Source organism: Pterocles gutturalis, unplaced genomic scaffold (assembly GCF_000699245.1).
Source record: "Pterocles gutturalis isolate BGI_N339 unplaced genomic scaffold, ASM69924v1 scaffold2584, whole genome shotgun sequence".
Taxonomy (NCBI): Eukaryota; Metazoa; Chordata; class Aves; order Pterocliformes; family Pteroclidae; genus Pterocles; species Pterocles gutturalis.
Window position 1 is genome coordinate 32,789 of NW_010135372.1, and position 16,326 is coordinate 49,114.

General features: G+C 37.7%; 1 protein-coding gene across 1 annotated transcript in view; it reads left to right on the forward strand.

The window, feature by feature from the left end:
* Window positions 1-16,326, forward strand: part of LOC104467884 (lipopolysaccharide-responsive and beige-like anchor protein) — a gene marked incomplete at its 5' end in the record, with an annotated part of 53,765 nt that overhangs the window by 22,260 nt on the left and 15,179 nt on the right. Inside the window, 3 exons of the mRNA XM_010081849.1 lie at window positions 1,351-1,506; window positions 5,615-5,782; window positions 6,790-6,792. Of these exons, the coding sequence (XP_010080151.1) occupies window positions 1,351-1,506; window positions 5,615-5,782; window positions 6,790-6,792 (327 nt within the window). The remainder of the gene's footprint in view (window positions 1-1,350; window positions 1,507-5,614; window positions 5,783-6,789; window positions 6,793-16,326) is intronic.

Genomic DNA, 16,326 nt, shown 5'->3' on the forward strand with positions numbered 1-16,326 from the left:
TTGCAGAGGAAGGTGTAAACCAGTAGTGACTGGGATCACACAGATCCGAGACCTCTTTTTGACATGAAGTTTTTTGAAGGTCTTATCCACACCGAATGGTCGATCTGCATCTTTTTGAGGGATTTAGTTGGCATTACATTGTCATACAGAACGCTTCCCTGTGCATTTCTAACACCTTGTTGTTACTCTTTCGCTGGTCCCACCAGTGCTCAAGGCTCCGTTACGTGTTACCTGCAGAGCGCGGGGCAATACCTGGCTCAGTTATTTGCTACCCGTATGGACAAGACAGTTTTGACATTTAAAACATAGGAAAAACATAAATGAAGTAAGGATTTGATACAGAGTAAATGGAATAAGCCCAAAGCTTAGGGGATAGCTGGCTGCTGCGAAAGGAAAGAAATTAAAAAACAAAGAGTAGAGATGAGCACGAGACCAGGACAGAGACGGGTCTGGGGGACCTCCTAGAAAGGAAGCAATGGTGCTCCTAGCAGTCGGCAACCAAACCCAGGCCCAGGAGAATTTATTTTCCTGGGATGGGAGTCAGATTCCCTCGGGAACAAAGCACATTAAAAGATCTTCCTACAGTGTAGGGTCTTCATTCTATATATCTATAGGGACCCATATGTATATATATATGCATACGCATCAATTAATATAATATGAAAAGCTGTTCGTTAATTGATTCCTGTCCATTCTGAGGGTTCACAATGCAAGGTTAGCTGGGGAAATCAAACAGCAGGTGGTCAAAATAGGATAAATATTTTCTCTCAACCCTAAAGGAGAGTGCAGAGACAAGCTGGTTGATTTTTGTGCAATGCTCAAAAAAATGTGAAATGGTAGCAGTGTTTACTGCAGTTATTCTTTTTTTTAAATTACAGTGCTTGCAATGAAATACAACTTGTTTGTGATTTTGAAATCATAATTCCATTGTCTGCTGCGTTTGAGCCACCATATAGCATACATGTGTATATGCTGCTTTAGAATTTGATTCCCTTCATTTATTTCTTAATTTTGAATTTCCTGTACTAGAAGAAGGGGGGAAGAAAGCTTATTACATTTTTAAGTATAATTCATTTTTTTTGCAATCTTTCATTTGTATTTGTCAGTTGCATTTGGCTTAAAGAAGGGATTTTTTTTCTCTTTTAGAATATATACTACAAGGAAGTAGCATTGTTCCCAGAAGAGTAATGAGTATTTTATTGTAAAAGTAGAAAGAAAAAGTCCCTGCCCCAAAAAAACAAGTAACAGCAGCAAGGAGTAGTTTTGGTGTGAACGTAAATTTCTAAAATGTGCTTTTGTTCTGTGAATGTGGATGCTAAAATTTCTTGATGTGTGTGTCTTTCTGTTCAGCCAGCAATACAGGTATGCACAGAAGGCAGATCACTGACCTTTTAGACCAAAGCATTCAGGTACATTCCCAGTGTTTTGTCATCACCTCTGATAATCGTTACATCTTGGTCTGTGGCTTCTGGGACAAGAGTTTCCGAGTTTATTCTACTGACTCAGGTAATGTATTTTTAAAAGATGGGAATAGCCTAAAAGATTTTTCTGTTCATCGTCAACCTACTGTTTAAAATAAAGAAAGCAAGCAGGGGTCGGGGGAGACAGTGGAGTATGTATTTATTCCCCTATTAATAATATTTGTCAAATCTTTTCTTACCTACTGCTACTGTGTATTGTAAGCCGTCATTTTTGTGGAATGATGGCAAATGTTAAGACTTCAAATCTATAGGACAGGCTTGCCTCTTCTTACACTGGGATTTCCACGAGTAAATGAGTCTAGTGAGTTTTTGTGAAGTTCTGCATACCAGGAAAATAAATTGTTCTTAGGGTGCTTAGTTGAATTTACCGCTGGTTGGTGTTCAGCACCAGATAATTTTTTTTGAGGAAATACAGGCATGAACTGTAGAGTAAGTACAGTAGTGATGTCTTGAAATCTGGTGAAAGAATACTTCTGAAAGCCTTTGAAAGCTATGCTATAATAGAAAAATTGATTTGGAGACACGGAACTCTTTCATAGAACATAAACTGATCGATATAATGGGCAGCAGTTAAATTAGTCTGTCAGCTGGCATGTATCCAAAGCGTTGAAGTCATGCATGTGTCATGCTAAATAGAAAAGAATCTTTCAGTGTAAGAGCTACAAGAATTTAAAAGCCATGGAGGCCCAGAAAAAAATAGGTAGGTTTTTTTCCCTTTCATTATCTTGTAATGGGAATAGCGACCTCTCTGCAAGGTACTTCTTTGGGATTAATGACCCGGTGTGGTTAATGTGTGTGTGCCATCGAGCTTTCCAGTAGGTTATTAATCCCTAGGGAATATTCCACGTTTGTCATCATTTCTTAAATATATTAGTTAATAGTGTTTTTCACACTTGGCAAACCAAAATATATAACAAAACAGTATGGTCGTTAATGAAAATCTTCTAGGACTAGATCCCCTGGCATATTTTAGCACATCTGTCATTTTTGCAATTTTAAAGCCTTAAGTATAAAGGAGAAGTTCCATTTACTTATGGACTGCCTACAATTCATTATCCAGACATCTTGTAAGACCCTTCTTCGTTTAATTTTCTCCTTGATGAAAATAAATTTACATAAACCTGTGAATTTAAAGGAGATCTTCAGAAAAGTTAGCCAGAAGTAATGAATATTCAGTGTATACTCTTGGTTTATATGATTAGAGAACTAATTCTTTTATGTTGAAGGTTTTATTTTACTTTAGACCTATGGAAGGAACCTGTATGATTTTGTCAGGGTTGTTCTGTATCAGTCTTAACTACAAATATCTCATTAAATTATATCGTCTGTGTGTAAATCAGATACACCAGGCATGTTGTTGCTACCATAGGTAATGATGATATAAACCAAAATACAGTTGGCAAAAGAGTTGCAGATGATTTGTATCTTACGTGTGTCTCCTTGGTCAATAGCACAACTCTAGCTCTAGTTTAAATCGAGTGAATTCAGATGGAGTTTGTTGTGCTTCGAATCGAAATGAGAATAGTGAAATACTTATTTGGAAATTGGCAGAACAGCAGGGGAAAGAGATGATGGGATCAGTAATGCCTAATGGCAGGTGATCACAAATGTTGGAGTCAGTTATATTTTAGCACTTCTACAGAAAGGGAACCTTTTTTCCTGTTAGATTTTTGGGTTTGTGCTTTGGGGTTTTTTAACAGGAAATACTTTTAACATAAATCATGGGTTCTTGGCACAGCTGGTACAGCAGAAGCACAATAAAACCTTCTTCCAGTGGTGGGAATGATTCCTAGACAGCTTTTTAGATTCAGTAGTGCAGAGATTTGAGTATTTTTTTTTTTTAATTATTCGTAGCACAGCTGTCAAATAAAACATTAACTAGAAAATTTGTTTTGTCAGAAAGGGCTATATCAGTGCGTATGGCAATGTCTGATATTACTGCGTAGAGAGGACAACTTGTGTTAAAGGAAACAAAAAAGTTGAGGAACTCTTAGGAGATTAATTTTTTTTTACTAATATGAAAGAGCAAAAGCTTACTTCCTATTTTAATAGTTTTGATGGAATTGGTTGAGCCTTAGCCGCACAGTAACAAGCTAAAACTAACAAGGCAATGCGACTACATGAACAGCTGTCAAACAAGCAGCCTCGAAAAAGGTTTGTTTTCTAGATGAGAACCTATAAACATAGAATATAATTGAGAGAGAGATCTCTATAACTCAGCAATGCTTACAGCATAAACTTCTGCTCTGAAAGGATAAATCACCTCAGGTAGCTGAATACCTACAGCTATACGACTGAAAAATGTATCACATGATTAAATTATTCTCAAATCTAAACCATGTAATTGACAACTTGAATTTTCAGGGAAAAACATACACTCGGTGCGATGTTTTTGTACCTTGCCAAAATGAGGTTATGTAGTCTGTGGGTGTTTCACTGCTCCTAGCTGTGAGGTTCAGGAACTTGTTCTGCCTAACTCTTGTTGCCTGCTCAGCACCTGAGACAGGGAGGTGACCCCGGGGCACGGATGAAAGCCCTGGTGTGCAGAGGTGGCTGCTGCAGAATGCTATGGCAGGCTCATAGAGGGCAGGGAGAGACTCGATCCCACAGTTACTCTGTGTTCTGATAGGAGGTAGATGTGCACAGTGCGTGTACCTTCCAGGGTCTGCCCCTTCCAGCTGGAAAAGGCTCATGTGGCAGCACTTGATTTCACAATTTCTCTTGGAGGATTGTACTTGCCTAGTAAGTTTTCTCAGTGTTTTATTTTAAATCTGATTTACAAGTTTTCTCTAAATTACATGATTATTCTATTTTTATTTCATATACAAAAGTAATTCCCCCTTTTTTTTAGATATTCAAACTTTTTTCATGTTTTGGTGTTTTGTTTTTTTTGTCGGTTTTTTTGGTTTTTTGGGGGGGAGGTTTCTCCACTTTAATCCAATTACCTTTTTCATCTTTATTATAAATCAGGCTGTTAACATGATTTTTGGTCTTTTCTCGGAACCACTCCCTTAAGTCTTTTGCTACAGTTAGTGTTATTTAATGGCTGGGTATGAATACAATACCTTTGCACTGTGTAGAAAGAGACCTCTGAAATGCATCACACTAGTTGTATTATGTGATTCGCCAGTTGTGTTCAATTCATGTGCCAAAATATTTTATTAAGATGTGCTTAATTTGAGTCTCAGATTAAGGGCAGGGCATGTGCCACGGTTGCTGTGTAGGAGCCAGTCCCTGGCAGGGTGGCCTGGCAGAGATCTGGGGGTGACCTTACGTGTGTTTCCTCTCCCACGTGCAAATCCACTCTACATGAGCATCCGAATTGACAGTTTTTTGAAAATATCACCCTGTTTAGTTAGGGTTAAAAGGTAATAGTCATATTCCTGTTTATACAGACACCTGAGCAGCACATTTTTAACTGTGTAGGCTTTCCTTTCTTTTTCACAGTTATGTCTCTATCAAGGGTCCAAGCGTTCATCCTGTATACAATAGATAAGAGTGTCTTTTCCAGGTCTCTTTTTTGAACATTACAGAAATTCTTGAAAGGGAAGGATGCTGGTTGAAATAATTGGCAAGTGTATCAATGGTGATGCAAAAACCTGAGCATGAGAGTAATTTTTCATCTAGAGCTCCTTTTCTCTGCTTAAGGAGATGCTCAGAAGTTGCAAATGCTATATTTTCTAGGCAGCTCTCACAATACCAATTTCATCAGGGTCCTAAATGTTCTGTAGCTTCTTCTGATTCAGTTTCCCACATCATCATCAGATTTGCCTTTTTACTGTCACTTTCATCAGTAAACTTACCTTGAACTTTAAAGAGAGAATCTCATCATGTTTCCTGTCTGTAAACTGAATGGAAATGTATAGAATTAAAAAAACCTTCTGGTACAATTTGCCTTTGAATCAAGTATGATATTTATGGACTGTAAATATTTTTTTATGGACTGTATGGTCTACTGCACTTTTAAATAAGTTTCCAACAAATCAAGAAAAAAACCCAGTACTCTTCTCTGCAGTTCTTCTTGCAACCTTTTTTAATAAAGAAAATATTTCTAAAATACTTTATATTGTATTTAATTTGTCTTATAAAGAATAAAAGCATAGTTTTAAACCAATCAGTTTTATGTATTTCAGGTAAAATGATACAAGTAGTATTTGGACACTGGGATGTTGTAACCTGTCTCGCCCGTTCCGAGTCCTATATTGGAGGAAATTGTTACATCCTCTCTGGATCGCGTGATGCGACGTTGCTGCTCTGGTACTGGAATGGCAAAACCAATATCATTGGTGATAATCCAAGAGGTAAGCAAAACCTGTTTTATAAAGAATTTGTCTAAAAATGGCTTGAGTGAACACCTTGCATGACAAAATTTTAGGTAACATTAATGTCAGAGTCCAGTGTTCCTTTTTCTGTAGCTGTGATCAACTCTAGTTTAAAGAATTGAGGGCAAACAGGGCTTGTTCTGCAGCACAAGTAGAACTAAGTTTTCAAGTTACAGGATCCTGAACACTACAAATACATTTTTTCTTGTCACTTATTGAGTTGGGGAGGAGGAGCTCTGGGAATGAGAGAAGGAAAATAGTTTTTTATCTTTCCTATATTTTATAAACTATATTTTTATTTGAGTATATACTTATATTTTTATATTTTATATTTTTTATATATTCGATCTGAGTAAGTATTTTTCTCTCAACATGACAATTTCATTAAATACCTGCATTAGAGTTGTTTAAACCAAAGAAGGCCTTACATTGCTCCAGTGCCCCCACGCCACTGGAATCTGATGTGCAGAGGTTCTCCCAGCGGTGCCTTAGCTGTCAACAGAGTTACACAGACAGTGTCTTTTACCTTAGAGTAAGGTCATTGTAATGAGAAGTGTGATGGCCTAAGCAGGACAGAAGCAAGCTTAAAACCTTTGTAGTTTAACACTTTGGTGGGAGCTATGTGCCTAATCGTCGCCCTCACATACTTGGCATTTTAATTAGTTCCAGTGCAAGCAACACCGGCTTTAACACCTTCCCACCCAAAGTCCTTTGCCGCTTCCCAAAGAATTCCATCTCTTCCGTCTTGCACCATTTCCCAGGAGATCCCAAATCTTTTTGCTCATGAAGATTCTCTCTTTTAACTGATAATTTTCTATGGAAAACAGTGAAACTGTAGGACTGTTCAACCCCTCTGTGCCTGTGTGATGTAACAGGAAAGGTGGAAAGTGATCTTCTGCCAGTTATACTCCACGCAAAAAATTAATTCCTGATCCCCAAAGCAGAGAAGAAGGCAGACATGCAGCTTGACAGAAAACCTGAGTGAGCCAGTTGTCAGGAGCAAGAGGCTTTTGAGGCAGCTGGTGAGAGCTTACATAGGGGAAGAGAGGGGAGCATCACAGCCAAACAGTCGTCCTGTTCTCCCTGTTCAGCCAAAAAGAGAACACTGAAGAGAAGGGGTAAGAAGCAGGATATTCTGTCTGCCGTAAGAAGAGGGGTTTTTTTAGGTTTTCTGCCATACACTTGAGATCTTCTCTGACCCTGTTTAAATACTAGTAAAAACATACCTGCTGTCTGCAACGGACAAAACGGACACCTGGAAAGCAGGAAGTGTCGTTGTATCTGGCATATATTGCGGTTATAACTGGTGTACAATTGCATATCATGTACATAATATCTGACATCTTCCAAATCCACTTTGGTAAAGTTGTGTGTTTCATACGCAACTGAAGTTACCTGAATTTGGAAAAAAAGAGGTGATTTGACTGAAATTGCATCCTGTGAGCTATTTTGAAGAAGCACAACTGATTAATATGAGGATGAATATCTGAATTTTACTTGCAAATGATTAGATGTTGACTGTGAAGGCTATTCAAAGATTGCACAAGATACAGAAGTTCAGTTCACACAGTTGCAGAATCTTCTGGCAGAGGATGGGAGCAAACTGTCCCCGTTATCCTTCCAACAGTCCGATTCAAGAGACGGGAGCTTTTCTGGGGTGTGGCTAGCAGAATTTCATGAGTATCTGTAAATAAATATGGCTTTGGTTGAGGGACAAAATCTCTGTGAATATACGTATTTTGCAATCTGTCAATTTAAAGAAAATCCAAACTCTACACTATTTTTGCAGAGCTTGTAAACTTGGAAACTCCAAAAAGGCTGTGAAAGGAACTTGAAAGTTCTAACATATTAAAAATTACTAACACATTAAAATTTTGCAGTTTTCCAAATTAATACTAGGCTATGTTAGCTACTGTTTAAAATCAAACACTAGCTACCTAATAAGTCTCTTAGTTTGCAGTCCTATACTTGTATTTTTAGGGACATGCAAGGGCTCGTATGTTTACTGTTTGCCATTATGTGGGGTTTTCTGTGATACGGCATGCCTGGAAGCCTTTATTGTGAATTGGAATCTAATGGCGCTATACATAGGTCTAGATGGGTATAGTGAAAGACAGTTTCTGCTTCAAAGAGATGGTAATCTGGTGGGGTTAATTTTTCCCAGAAAGAGCTTTCTATAGGCATCTCTGTTCAGTCAGATTTGGAAAAGGCAAGAGCTGTTTCTGCTTAGTTTTGATTTTGTCAGAAATGGAAAGCACCAGCCGATTTGTTGGGTTTTGAGCCCCGTTACTGCAACTGTAACTCCCACCCATTCACAGGGTGCTGGATATTGAACTTGTCTGGTGCCTTTTTGTATTTGAAGCTTATGATTTTTTACCTCAAAATATAGTTTATTCATGCTTTCAGTGAGCTTTATTCGTTGGAATTTTAGGTACTCTCAAAGTTAATACTCCTTTCCTATTTTTTCCTCTATTTAGTTATGTCTAATTCCTGTCTTAAACTGACTTCACAGCAATACGCCTCCAGTGGCACTGTACCAAATCCTGATGCCAGAGAAATTTCAACAAAAATAATCTAAACCAGGAGCATTTCTTGCTTCCTTTTATAGTACCTGTTGCCTCTGATACACATCAGTCAACAGGCTGGTATGATCAAGCCACCCTAGATACTGTCCCACTGGGCACCCATGACTCCACCAGTTACATTTTATTTCGTTTCCTTTATCTGGTTTTGTTACTTTAGGAAGCACTGAGCTCTTGATCTGTGGCTGCATGTATTCATGTTTTACAATAGTACTTAACTCAAGCTGACAAGCCAGGTGGGCATACGTGATAAATAAGTGTTTTGGTTTATATTCTTTGGAAACAATGGTTTAACAGAAGAAATACGTTACTGAAATATTCATCATCTACTTTCTTTAGTTTTTAACTTCTAAGCTGACTTCTTAAAGAAATACCTATGCAGTCTCTCACTGTCTGTTTAGTTTCTCCCTAATGACTCTCAAGCACATCAATCGATTTAAACCAAATTTGATGAATTTAAATCTCAAAGATATGAAATTCCTACATGGGACACATCTGCTGGAAACTATTTTTATTCTTTACAAAACAGCTTGATTACATTTAGGTTAAGCCCCCTTTTCCTTCTGAAATTAAAACCTGAAATTCAAAAAATATTTCACCATGCTCTTTGATCAAATGTGGGGTTTTTTTCTTACTTAAATTAATTGTTTTTTGAAAATGTTGAGGCATGGCTGTACTTCACTTCGGTGCACAGGGCTTTTCTGCTGCAGAAATGTTTCTGTGGACAATTTCTGACCAAGCGAAGCAATAATTCAGAACAGAGCAGAGGATCTTGCAATAATCGGATCCTTTAGAACAGCCCTGAGCCACTCTGAGTTCACGTTAATTATCAGAATTTACTGTGGAGACATCAAGTCACTTTGAATAGTGTAAGGGACTTTGTTTTCTCTCCTTGGCATGTGGCTGGCTTTGGGGAGGTGGAGGAGGTGGGAGGGAGAGGATGTCACCCTCCCGTTAGCACCCCTTGGCGCCCATGTGTGATCCGTGTCCCCAAGGTGGTTTTGCATATGTAGAGGCTCCGATCTCATAGCAAGGTACTGCCTGGGGATGTGACATGATGCTTGTTCCTGAATAGGGTGGTACGGTGCGTAGAGGGTACTGGGAGAGGGTGGTGTACCGGGGAAACAGGGCAGGTGGAGGGGAGGTGAGAAGTGGGGGGTAAGGGCATGGATGGCTGGAGAAAACAGAGGAGAGAATTTGTTTGCATGCAAATGGGGTGCATCGCTTTCAGATCCCACTCTGCTTTGAAGCTCAAGTGGCAACTCTGGGTGTTTGGCCACTTCCTAGGTTGAGGCATTGACTTGGTAATGACAGACCCAGAGGAACCAGGGCGCAGGAGCTTTGGTCACCTCAGCTCATCTCTTTTCCCAAAGAGGGCTTCACCACACCAAACCCATTCTCAACTGATGTTTGTCCAACCTTCTGTTAAAAACTTGGACAAATACACAAGTGTATCATTACCAGTCTTTTCCCGCTGTTCAGCTTCATATCCAGGTTTTTTTGCAGCAGTTGAATTTGTCATTTCATATATATTTATTCTTTGTGTAGAGAGCAGATTATTTATTTCCTCCTTACAACGACTTCCAGTTATTTGGGTTGCCATGACCTGCAGTTCTTTGCCTCTAGATTTAATAACCCAATTCTTTCAGTCTTTTGCTGCAAGTCATGTTTTTCTAGACCTCTGTTTTTTGGTTTGGGGTTTTTTTTTTTTTTTGTTCCTCTCCTCTTCGATTGTCTGTCTTCCTCAAGGCAGACCCAGCAATGCAGTTGAAGCCCTTCCAGTAATAATATGGGATATCTGTTTGTTTCAAACCAGCATGACTGTGAATTCTAAAACTTTCTGAATTCTATTATTTTTAGACTTTTTGTATTCTTTTACCAACAAACATCTTTGGAGTTGCAATATCCCATTTCCTCCAATCCTTCACAATTCCTCACCCACACCTGCCAGGTGTAGGGACCAGTCAGATTAGTGAATGTTAATATATGTCTTCAAAATTTTTTGTTTTTTTCACTGTAATTATTTTCTTTGGGTGTACTTTCCTGGAGGGGAGGTGAACAGTGGTGAATTGAATTGTCTTCATATTGTTTATGCTTATAAAATAGTTGGTGCTTACCAAATGGTTGGTGTGTCCATAGCTGGGGTGAAGATAAAGCGCTTTCCTGCTCTTCTTGCCCTCTGTTCGTACGATATGAAGAGACTGTCCTATTCCTTTCAAAATTTCTACTGATTTGTTCAGAATTATTTTTAGTTTTCATATTTTGAAAAACAAAAAGATACCTAATTTAGAAATGTGATTTACTTAATGAAATTAAGGCTTAACCGATAAAAGTATCCAGCACTAATGAAATATAGAGTCTGTGTGTAACTGTATTACTACTACTAGTACTAATGTGATCTCTACTGAATTATTGCATTGATCTTCTGTACATATGTGAATAAAACAAATTATATTACCTCTTTTATGTTAGCCCGTAAAACTGGAAAATGTTACTCTGTGTGTACCACATTTGCATCACGAGGATTGTGGGGGTACTTTCATTGCGTAGTTTTATATTTTTAGAGGGTACTATATTCAGGTTTTCCAAAGTGTGTTAGAGAAATTAAATGCTTTTAGGAGTGTCGCTGTGTAGCAGGGCACACGTGTGAATGTCAGCATGTGACTTCATACTTAAAAAAACCCAATTACTGGATTTCACTGAGATCTAATTGAGAGGATTCGTTAAACACTTCCACTGTTGCTAACACGCAGAGTATCTTCCTCAGATACAAATTTTCAAGATACATTATCTTTTCAATTTACAAAACATTAAATTTCCCAAAGGATTCCAAATTCAATCACCAGTTTCCTGTCTTGCTGAAGAATAATCTAGCTGTTATCCAAGCTACTTTGAAAAGAAGCTGTATTTTGTTTGGGTTTTTGTATCTGAAAAACTTTTTATCAATTAACATTATTATTAAATTAAAGCTATGTTCTTGAGACTAGGGAAATTACTGGGTTTGCTTGTATTAGTAATTGTAGCAAAAGGTAAAACATCTGTATTTCATCAACTGCTACACACATTTTTCAGTTTGAAAAGTTAAACTTTTTATGTGATTGCTCGATAGTTAATGAATGAAGTGGATAGTGCAGGTGATGTAAACTTGGAAAATGTGACCTGCTGAGCATCTTTGTGTTGCCTGATTAAAAAGTAATGTCATAGGTAATAATTTCTTTGTGCTCAGACACACTAATCCCACAAACCTGAATTCTGTGAAGATTTACATAGGTGCTTGCGGCTGTACACAGGGAATCATCACACTGATTTCAAGCAGGTCGTATGTCTGCTGTTAACTCAGTAGCACAAAAACCTCTTTGCCTGCCCTCCCCATCCTTTACCTCATCTTGAATTAACCTACATCTTGGTGCCCAAGTTTCTGCACGATCTGGACTTTTAGTTTCAGTTTCAAAACCAATGATAAAAGAGAAGATAAGGTTTCATATTTCTAAAGAATGTTTATAGCATAAATATTTGATAAATAATGACTATTTTGTAAAAAAAAATAAATTTTGGAAGCAGTTTACATAACAGCTTCTTGTCTTAAAAAAATTGGGAAGTAGTTATGAATATCATATCTGTCAATGTTCCCTTTTGCATTGGTCATGCCAGGTAGCAGGGGTATCAGAACGTCCGTAAATCAGTGATGTTGTTAGGTAGTACTGGAAATTCTGCTGTTATCATTAATTTCTGTCAAATCGTGGTCTGCCATAATACCTAAAAATTTGCAGAGCCTCCAAATACTGGAATACACATGGAACTGCAGCAGCTACGAAGCCTGTAGCTGCTGTTCAGTGGGGTCAGCCTGTTAACAGGGTGTAGCTCTATGACAGCACAGCACCCAGAGTTTCAAACCAGGCTGCAGGTGCTCCTTTCTGCGCTCAACAGCACATTTATTTTTTACCCCTCCACCCATGATATTATTGTGTGAGTCCTTCTTCAACAAAAAGGCCGGTAAATAATTCAGAATTATTTTAACAGTGTTTAACTGCAGCCATAACAAATCCTCTTTGTTTCTCAGCAGTGGCTGGGCAGAGCAGCACTCTGTTTTACAGAAAGCCAGAATCCTGCAGCACCATCTGCTGGCATTGGGTTGAAAGCTGATCTAGGGACTGACTCTCCAAAGCCCTGCCTAGTAAAATGTTTAAAATATATACATTTTCACATATTCGGTGAAAAAAAATAAAAAAAAAATTCGTTTGTAGTATAATTTTTATTCTTTTCATTAACGTCATAATGAGAATATACAATATGAATTTAAGGCTAATGTATGAACTGAAATAGAAGTAGGTCAGGAGTGTTTTGTTAAGTGTGACTGTAAAAAGAAATTGAATACTTTTTTCTTTTTTACTAGAGCTTCAGGAAGTGCAATATTAAATTTTTTCTATTCCTGTAAGGCAAATTCAATAAAATTTATTTAATAGAGAAGATCCACAAGACATAGAAAAGTACCTGCAACTTGTTTTGAAGAGAGTAGCAAGCACTAAATATTCTTCTACCTAACATTTATTGCATTATTTGATGTTAGTCTTAAAAGTCCCGTGAAAACTTAGTGGACAGGGGCGGTGATGCTGTAACTGGTCCTACAGTTCCCTGTATCTTCACAGAGCACCAGTACTGGGAATATCCGCGTGAATCTAGAGCAGAGCCTTAGGTTACCCAGCTACGAAAGGTCACTCATTTATTTTTTAAGCTGTAACACATTGGTATCTCAAAGAGATTGAGGCCTCATTCCTCCAGGTACTCCATAAATCACCTAGAAATGGTGGTTCTAGCCTCCAAATATTTAAACTGAAAAAAGATGAGGTGTAACAGGTGGGTGAATTTTGGTCTATCTGGAAATCTGTATAGATACTGCATCAGCACTATGATTTTGTATTTATATAATGCCAAGAACGTCATGTCATAGACAGGAGGACAAGGTCTTCATTGAGAAGAACTTGCAGTTTCACTCGCTGGTGGTTCAGAAAGCATTTAAATTGTTGCAGTGATTTGGTCCTGGTGAGCATGTAAGTTTGTGTGCTCTAAATATTTGCTTTGGCTCGAAGTCTGTCCTACAGCAAGCGCAGCGTTGGTATCATCCTTGTTTCTAGCTGGCTAAGAGACATCGTGGTTCGGAGTAAGTCATTGCAAGTCACGTTGTAGAGCAAGTTTTGAGGCACAATCCAGATGCGAGTGAAGACGGTAAGATGGAGTTTGGATGCTGCTTTTTTGGCAGTATCCAGCTCCAGGTGTCACTAATACTATATGCCTGAAATTCTCCAGAAGGATAAGGATATTTAGTGCTTCGTGATGTAATGCAGGCCTTGTGAGTTCCAGGAAAAACAATGCTATATTTACAACTTGTAACTAATAGTTGATGTGGTAAAAGGAATTATATTCATATGGTAAATGAATACAACCTTAATGTGCACCATATGCATAGCGGTGGGATGATGTACTAATATATCACTTTTATTTACCTTGTTTGGTTGCTGGGAAAAATAACCGTGGAGTTCAAAGTCTATACCACATAACAGGATAATGCAGAAGATGTAATAATTTATAGTCTAGAATAAAATTACCAACCTAAATGTTGTAAAAATTATTTGGTCAATACAATAATCCTGACTCAGGTAGGAAATTATTTTGTAAGTGTTTCAGGATCTAATTTCTGTTAACACTAGTGTCACAGAGGTAAGTGTTGCTCCACTGAGTGCAGGAATACTATTTGTAGTTAGAATTATGGCCTGCTTCATTGAAAAAGTATCTGGTTTACAGTATTTACTTTTTAAAATTCAAGTAATTTATGTATGCTCTGAAATGCCATCAGTATTCCCAGTTACAGTGATACGGAAAGATGCTACGCATCTATCTGCTGGTGCATTGGTTTGAAATCAACTTTACAAAAGCAGTCAAATAGCTGAAGCACAGACTTCTATATGTGCTGTTATGGAACGGTGTTATTTTGCAGTATTACATTTTTCTTTAAACAAAAATAATATAGTATTTTAATACCAAAAAAAAATTTAAAACTGCCAAACTGAGCTGAATTCTCATATGAAGCCTCTCATCTCAGATTATTTTCAGCTCAAGGTATGAAATACTATGTAAGCTTCAAGTAGTGGTTGGTTTCAACAGGCTGTAAGATGTCTTTTGTCTTCCAACAATTCCACAGTAGGTGCTGTTTCTGGCTGAAATATTGCTTGATGGGGTTTTTTTCTGTTGAGGTTTTTTTCCTTGGTCTCACTAGGTAATGGCATAATTATAACTATAAACCACAAGAGAGAAATATGAAGGAAACAGATTATTTTTTTTAGCATAAACAAAAAAGCCGCTTCATAAGGCTGTTTTAGAACATTCTCAAACAAAAAATGACAGCGTTGGAAAACTTCAAAGCTCACATTGAAGCAGCAGTTTATGAAGTCAGGATGGTACAAATATTAAAATATTAGTGTCCACCGACCCTGAATATTCACCTGCAGATACTTGCCAGGGGCTTCCAAAAGGTCTGTGTTCAGCGGGGAGAGTCCTGCGGAATGACTTCCAGGACTGCCAGCAGATGAATCCCCAGTAAGGGCCAGCTCCTTCCAGAGGGCTGGGAAGGGGATTATTGACTTTTGCAGTTGGAATTGGAATATCCAGTTGGTGAAAGCCTGGTACATCTTTTTCTTTGCTGTGTTTATTTTGGAAGCATAGTGAACCTGTTCCCTTGACACAACGCGTATGGAAAATCTCATATTGGCATGGAAAAATGTTAGTCATTGTCACCCAGTGTGACTGCGGGATCGAGGACAATAAGCCTTTCCTGTGTTATATTCGCTGAAATGAATTCCACAAGATAAATCTTTTTTTTTTTTTTCTTTACTGAGCAAAGGTAACAGCACTATAGTGTCTTCTGCATTTTGTGTTTTCAGCTTTTGCTTCAGGATAGAATGATACCAGTTCAAAGATATTGTTCCTTTCAGAAAATGTACAGTCGAGGTGGTTTTTTTGCAAAAACAGACCTAGGCATAAGGTTGTACTTTTGTTGTAAAAAAGTTTGAACAGATGGGAAGTAGTTTGAAGGAATTGGAGGAAAGGCTGATGGAGTGTCATGTGAAGAACCAGACAACAATGAAGTTCCTATAGAATGTGAAAAGATTACATTGGTACATGAAAATGCATGTTTGCAAGGGAAAGATTATTCAAAATGAAATTTTAGGAACACTTCAGTAATTAGTGTGTGGTATGGCTTTAGTAAGATCTCACATCCGCCACAGAGCTAACCTTTTTGTGCCAGTCAAATGGGTTTTTAACCAGCTGGCTGTTACTGAAATGCTCACTGTGGCTGTTCCGTATATGACATTAATATACAGAGTTTATATCCTATTTTACAGTCATCACTTTGATGCAGTTAAACTCCGAAACTTGCTAAATAATCAATATAGAAGCAGCAAATGAGTTTTCTTGATGTACTTACATTTTGCTGAAAGCACTTTTGTCCAGATGACACATATTCTGTCAGTACATGTGTACTTCTCCATTGATTTCAAACTTTTTATTGTTTTTCCTCAGTGTTTGTCATATGAAGCAACTTCAGAAATCGTGAAATTTGTAAAATGATTTTTAGAAGACTGTCTTTATGTAATTTGGTTTGGTTGATGTATCCTTCTGAGACAGTACTTAAATCATTTGTTTTTGCAAGAAGTAGGTAAAAAGATAGTTGGATTCACTGCTACTTCATTTAATTTGGATTTTAGATTGACATAAAATCACATAATTAATTTGCCATTTAAAAATGCCCTCCAGCCTCTGCAATCATAGAATAATAATTCAGAAATGACTGTTTGGCTGTCTGTGACTTATCATAATTAACTGTCTTCTCAGCATAAAACATAAAAAGGAGCACACTCAAATATTTTATATTTTAATGTGTCGCAT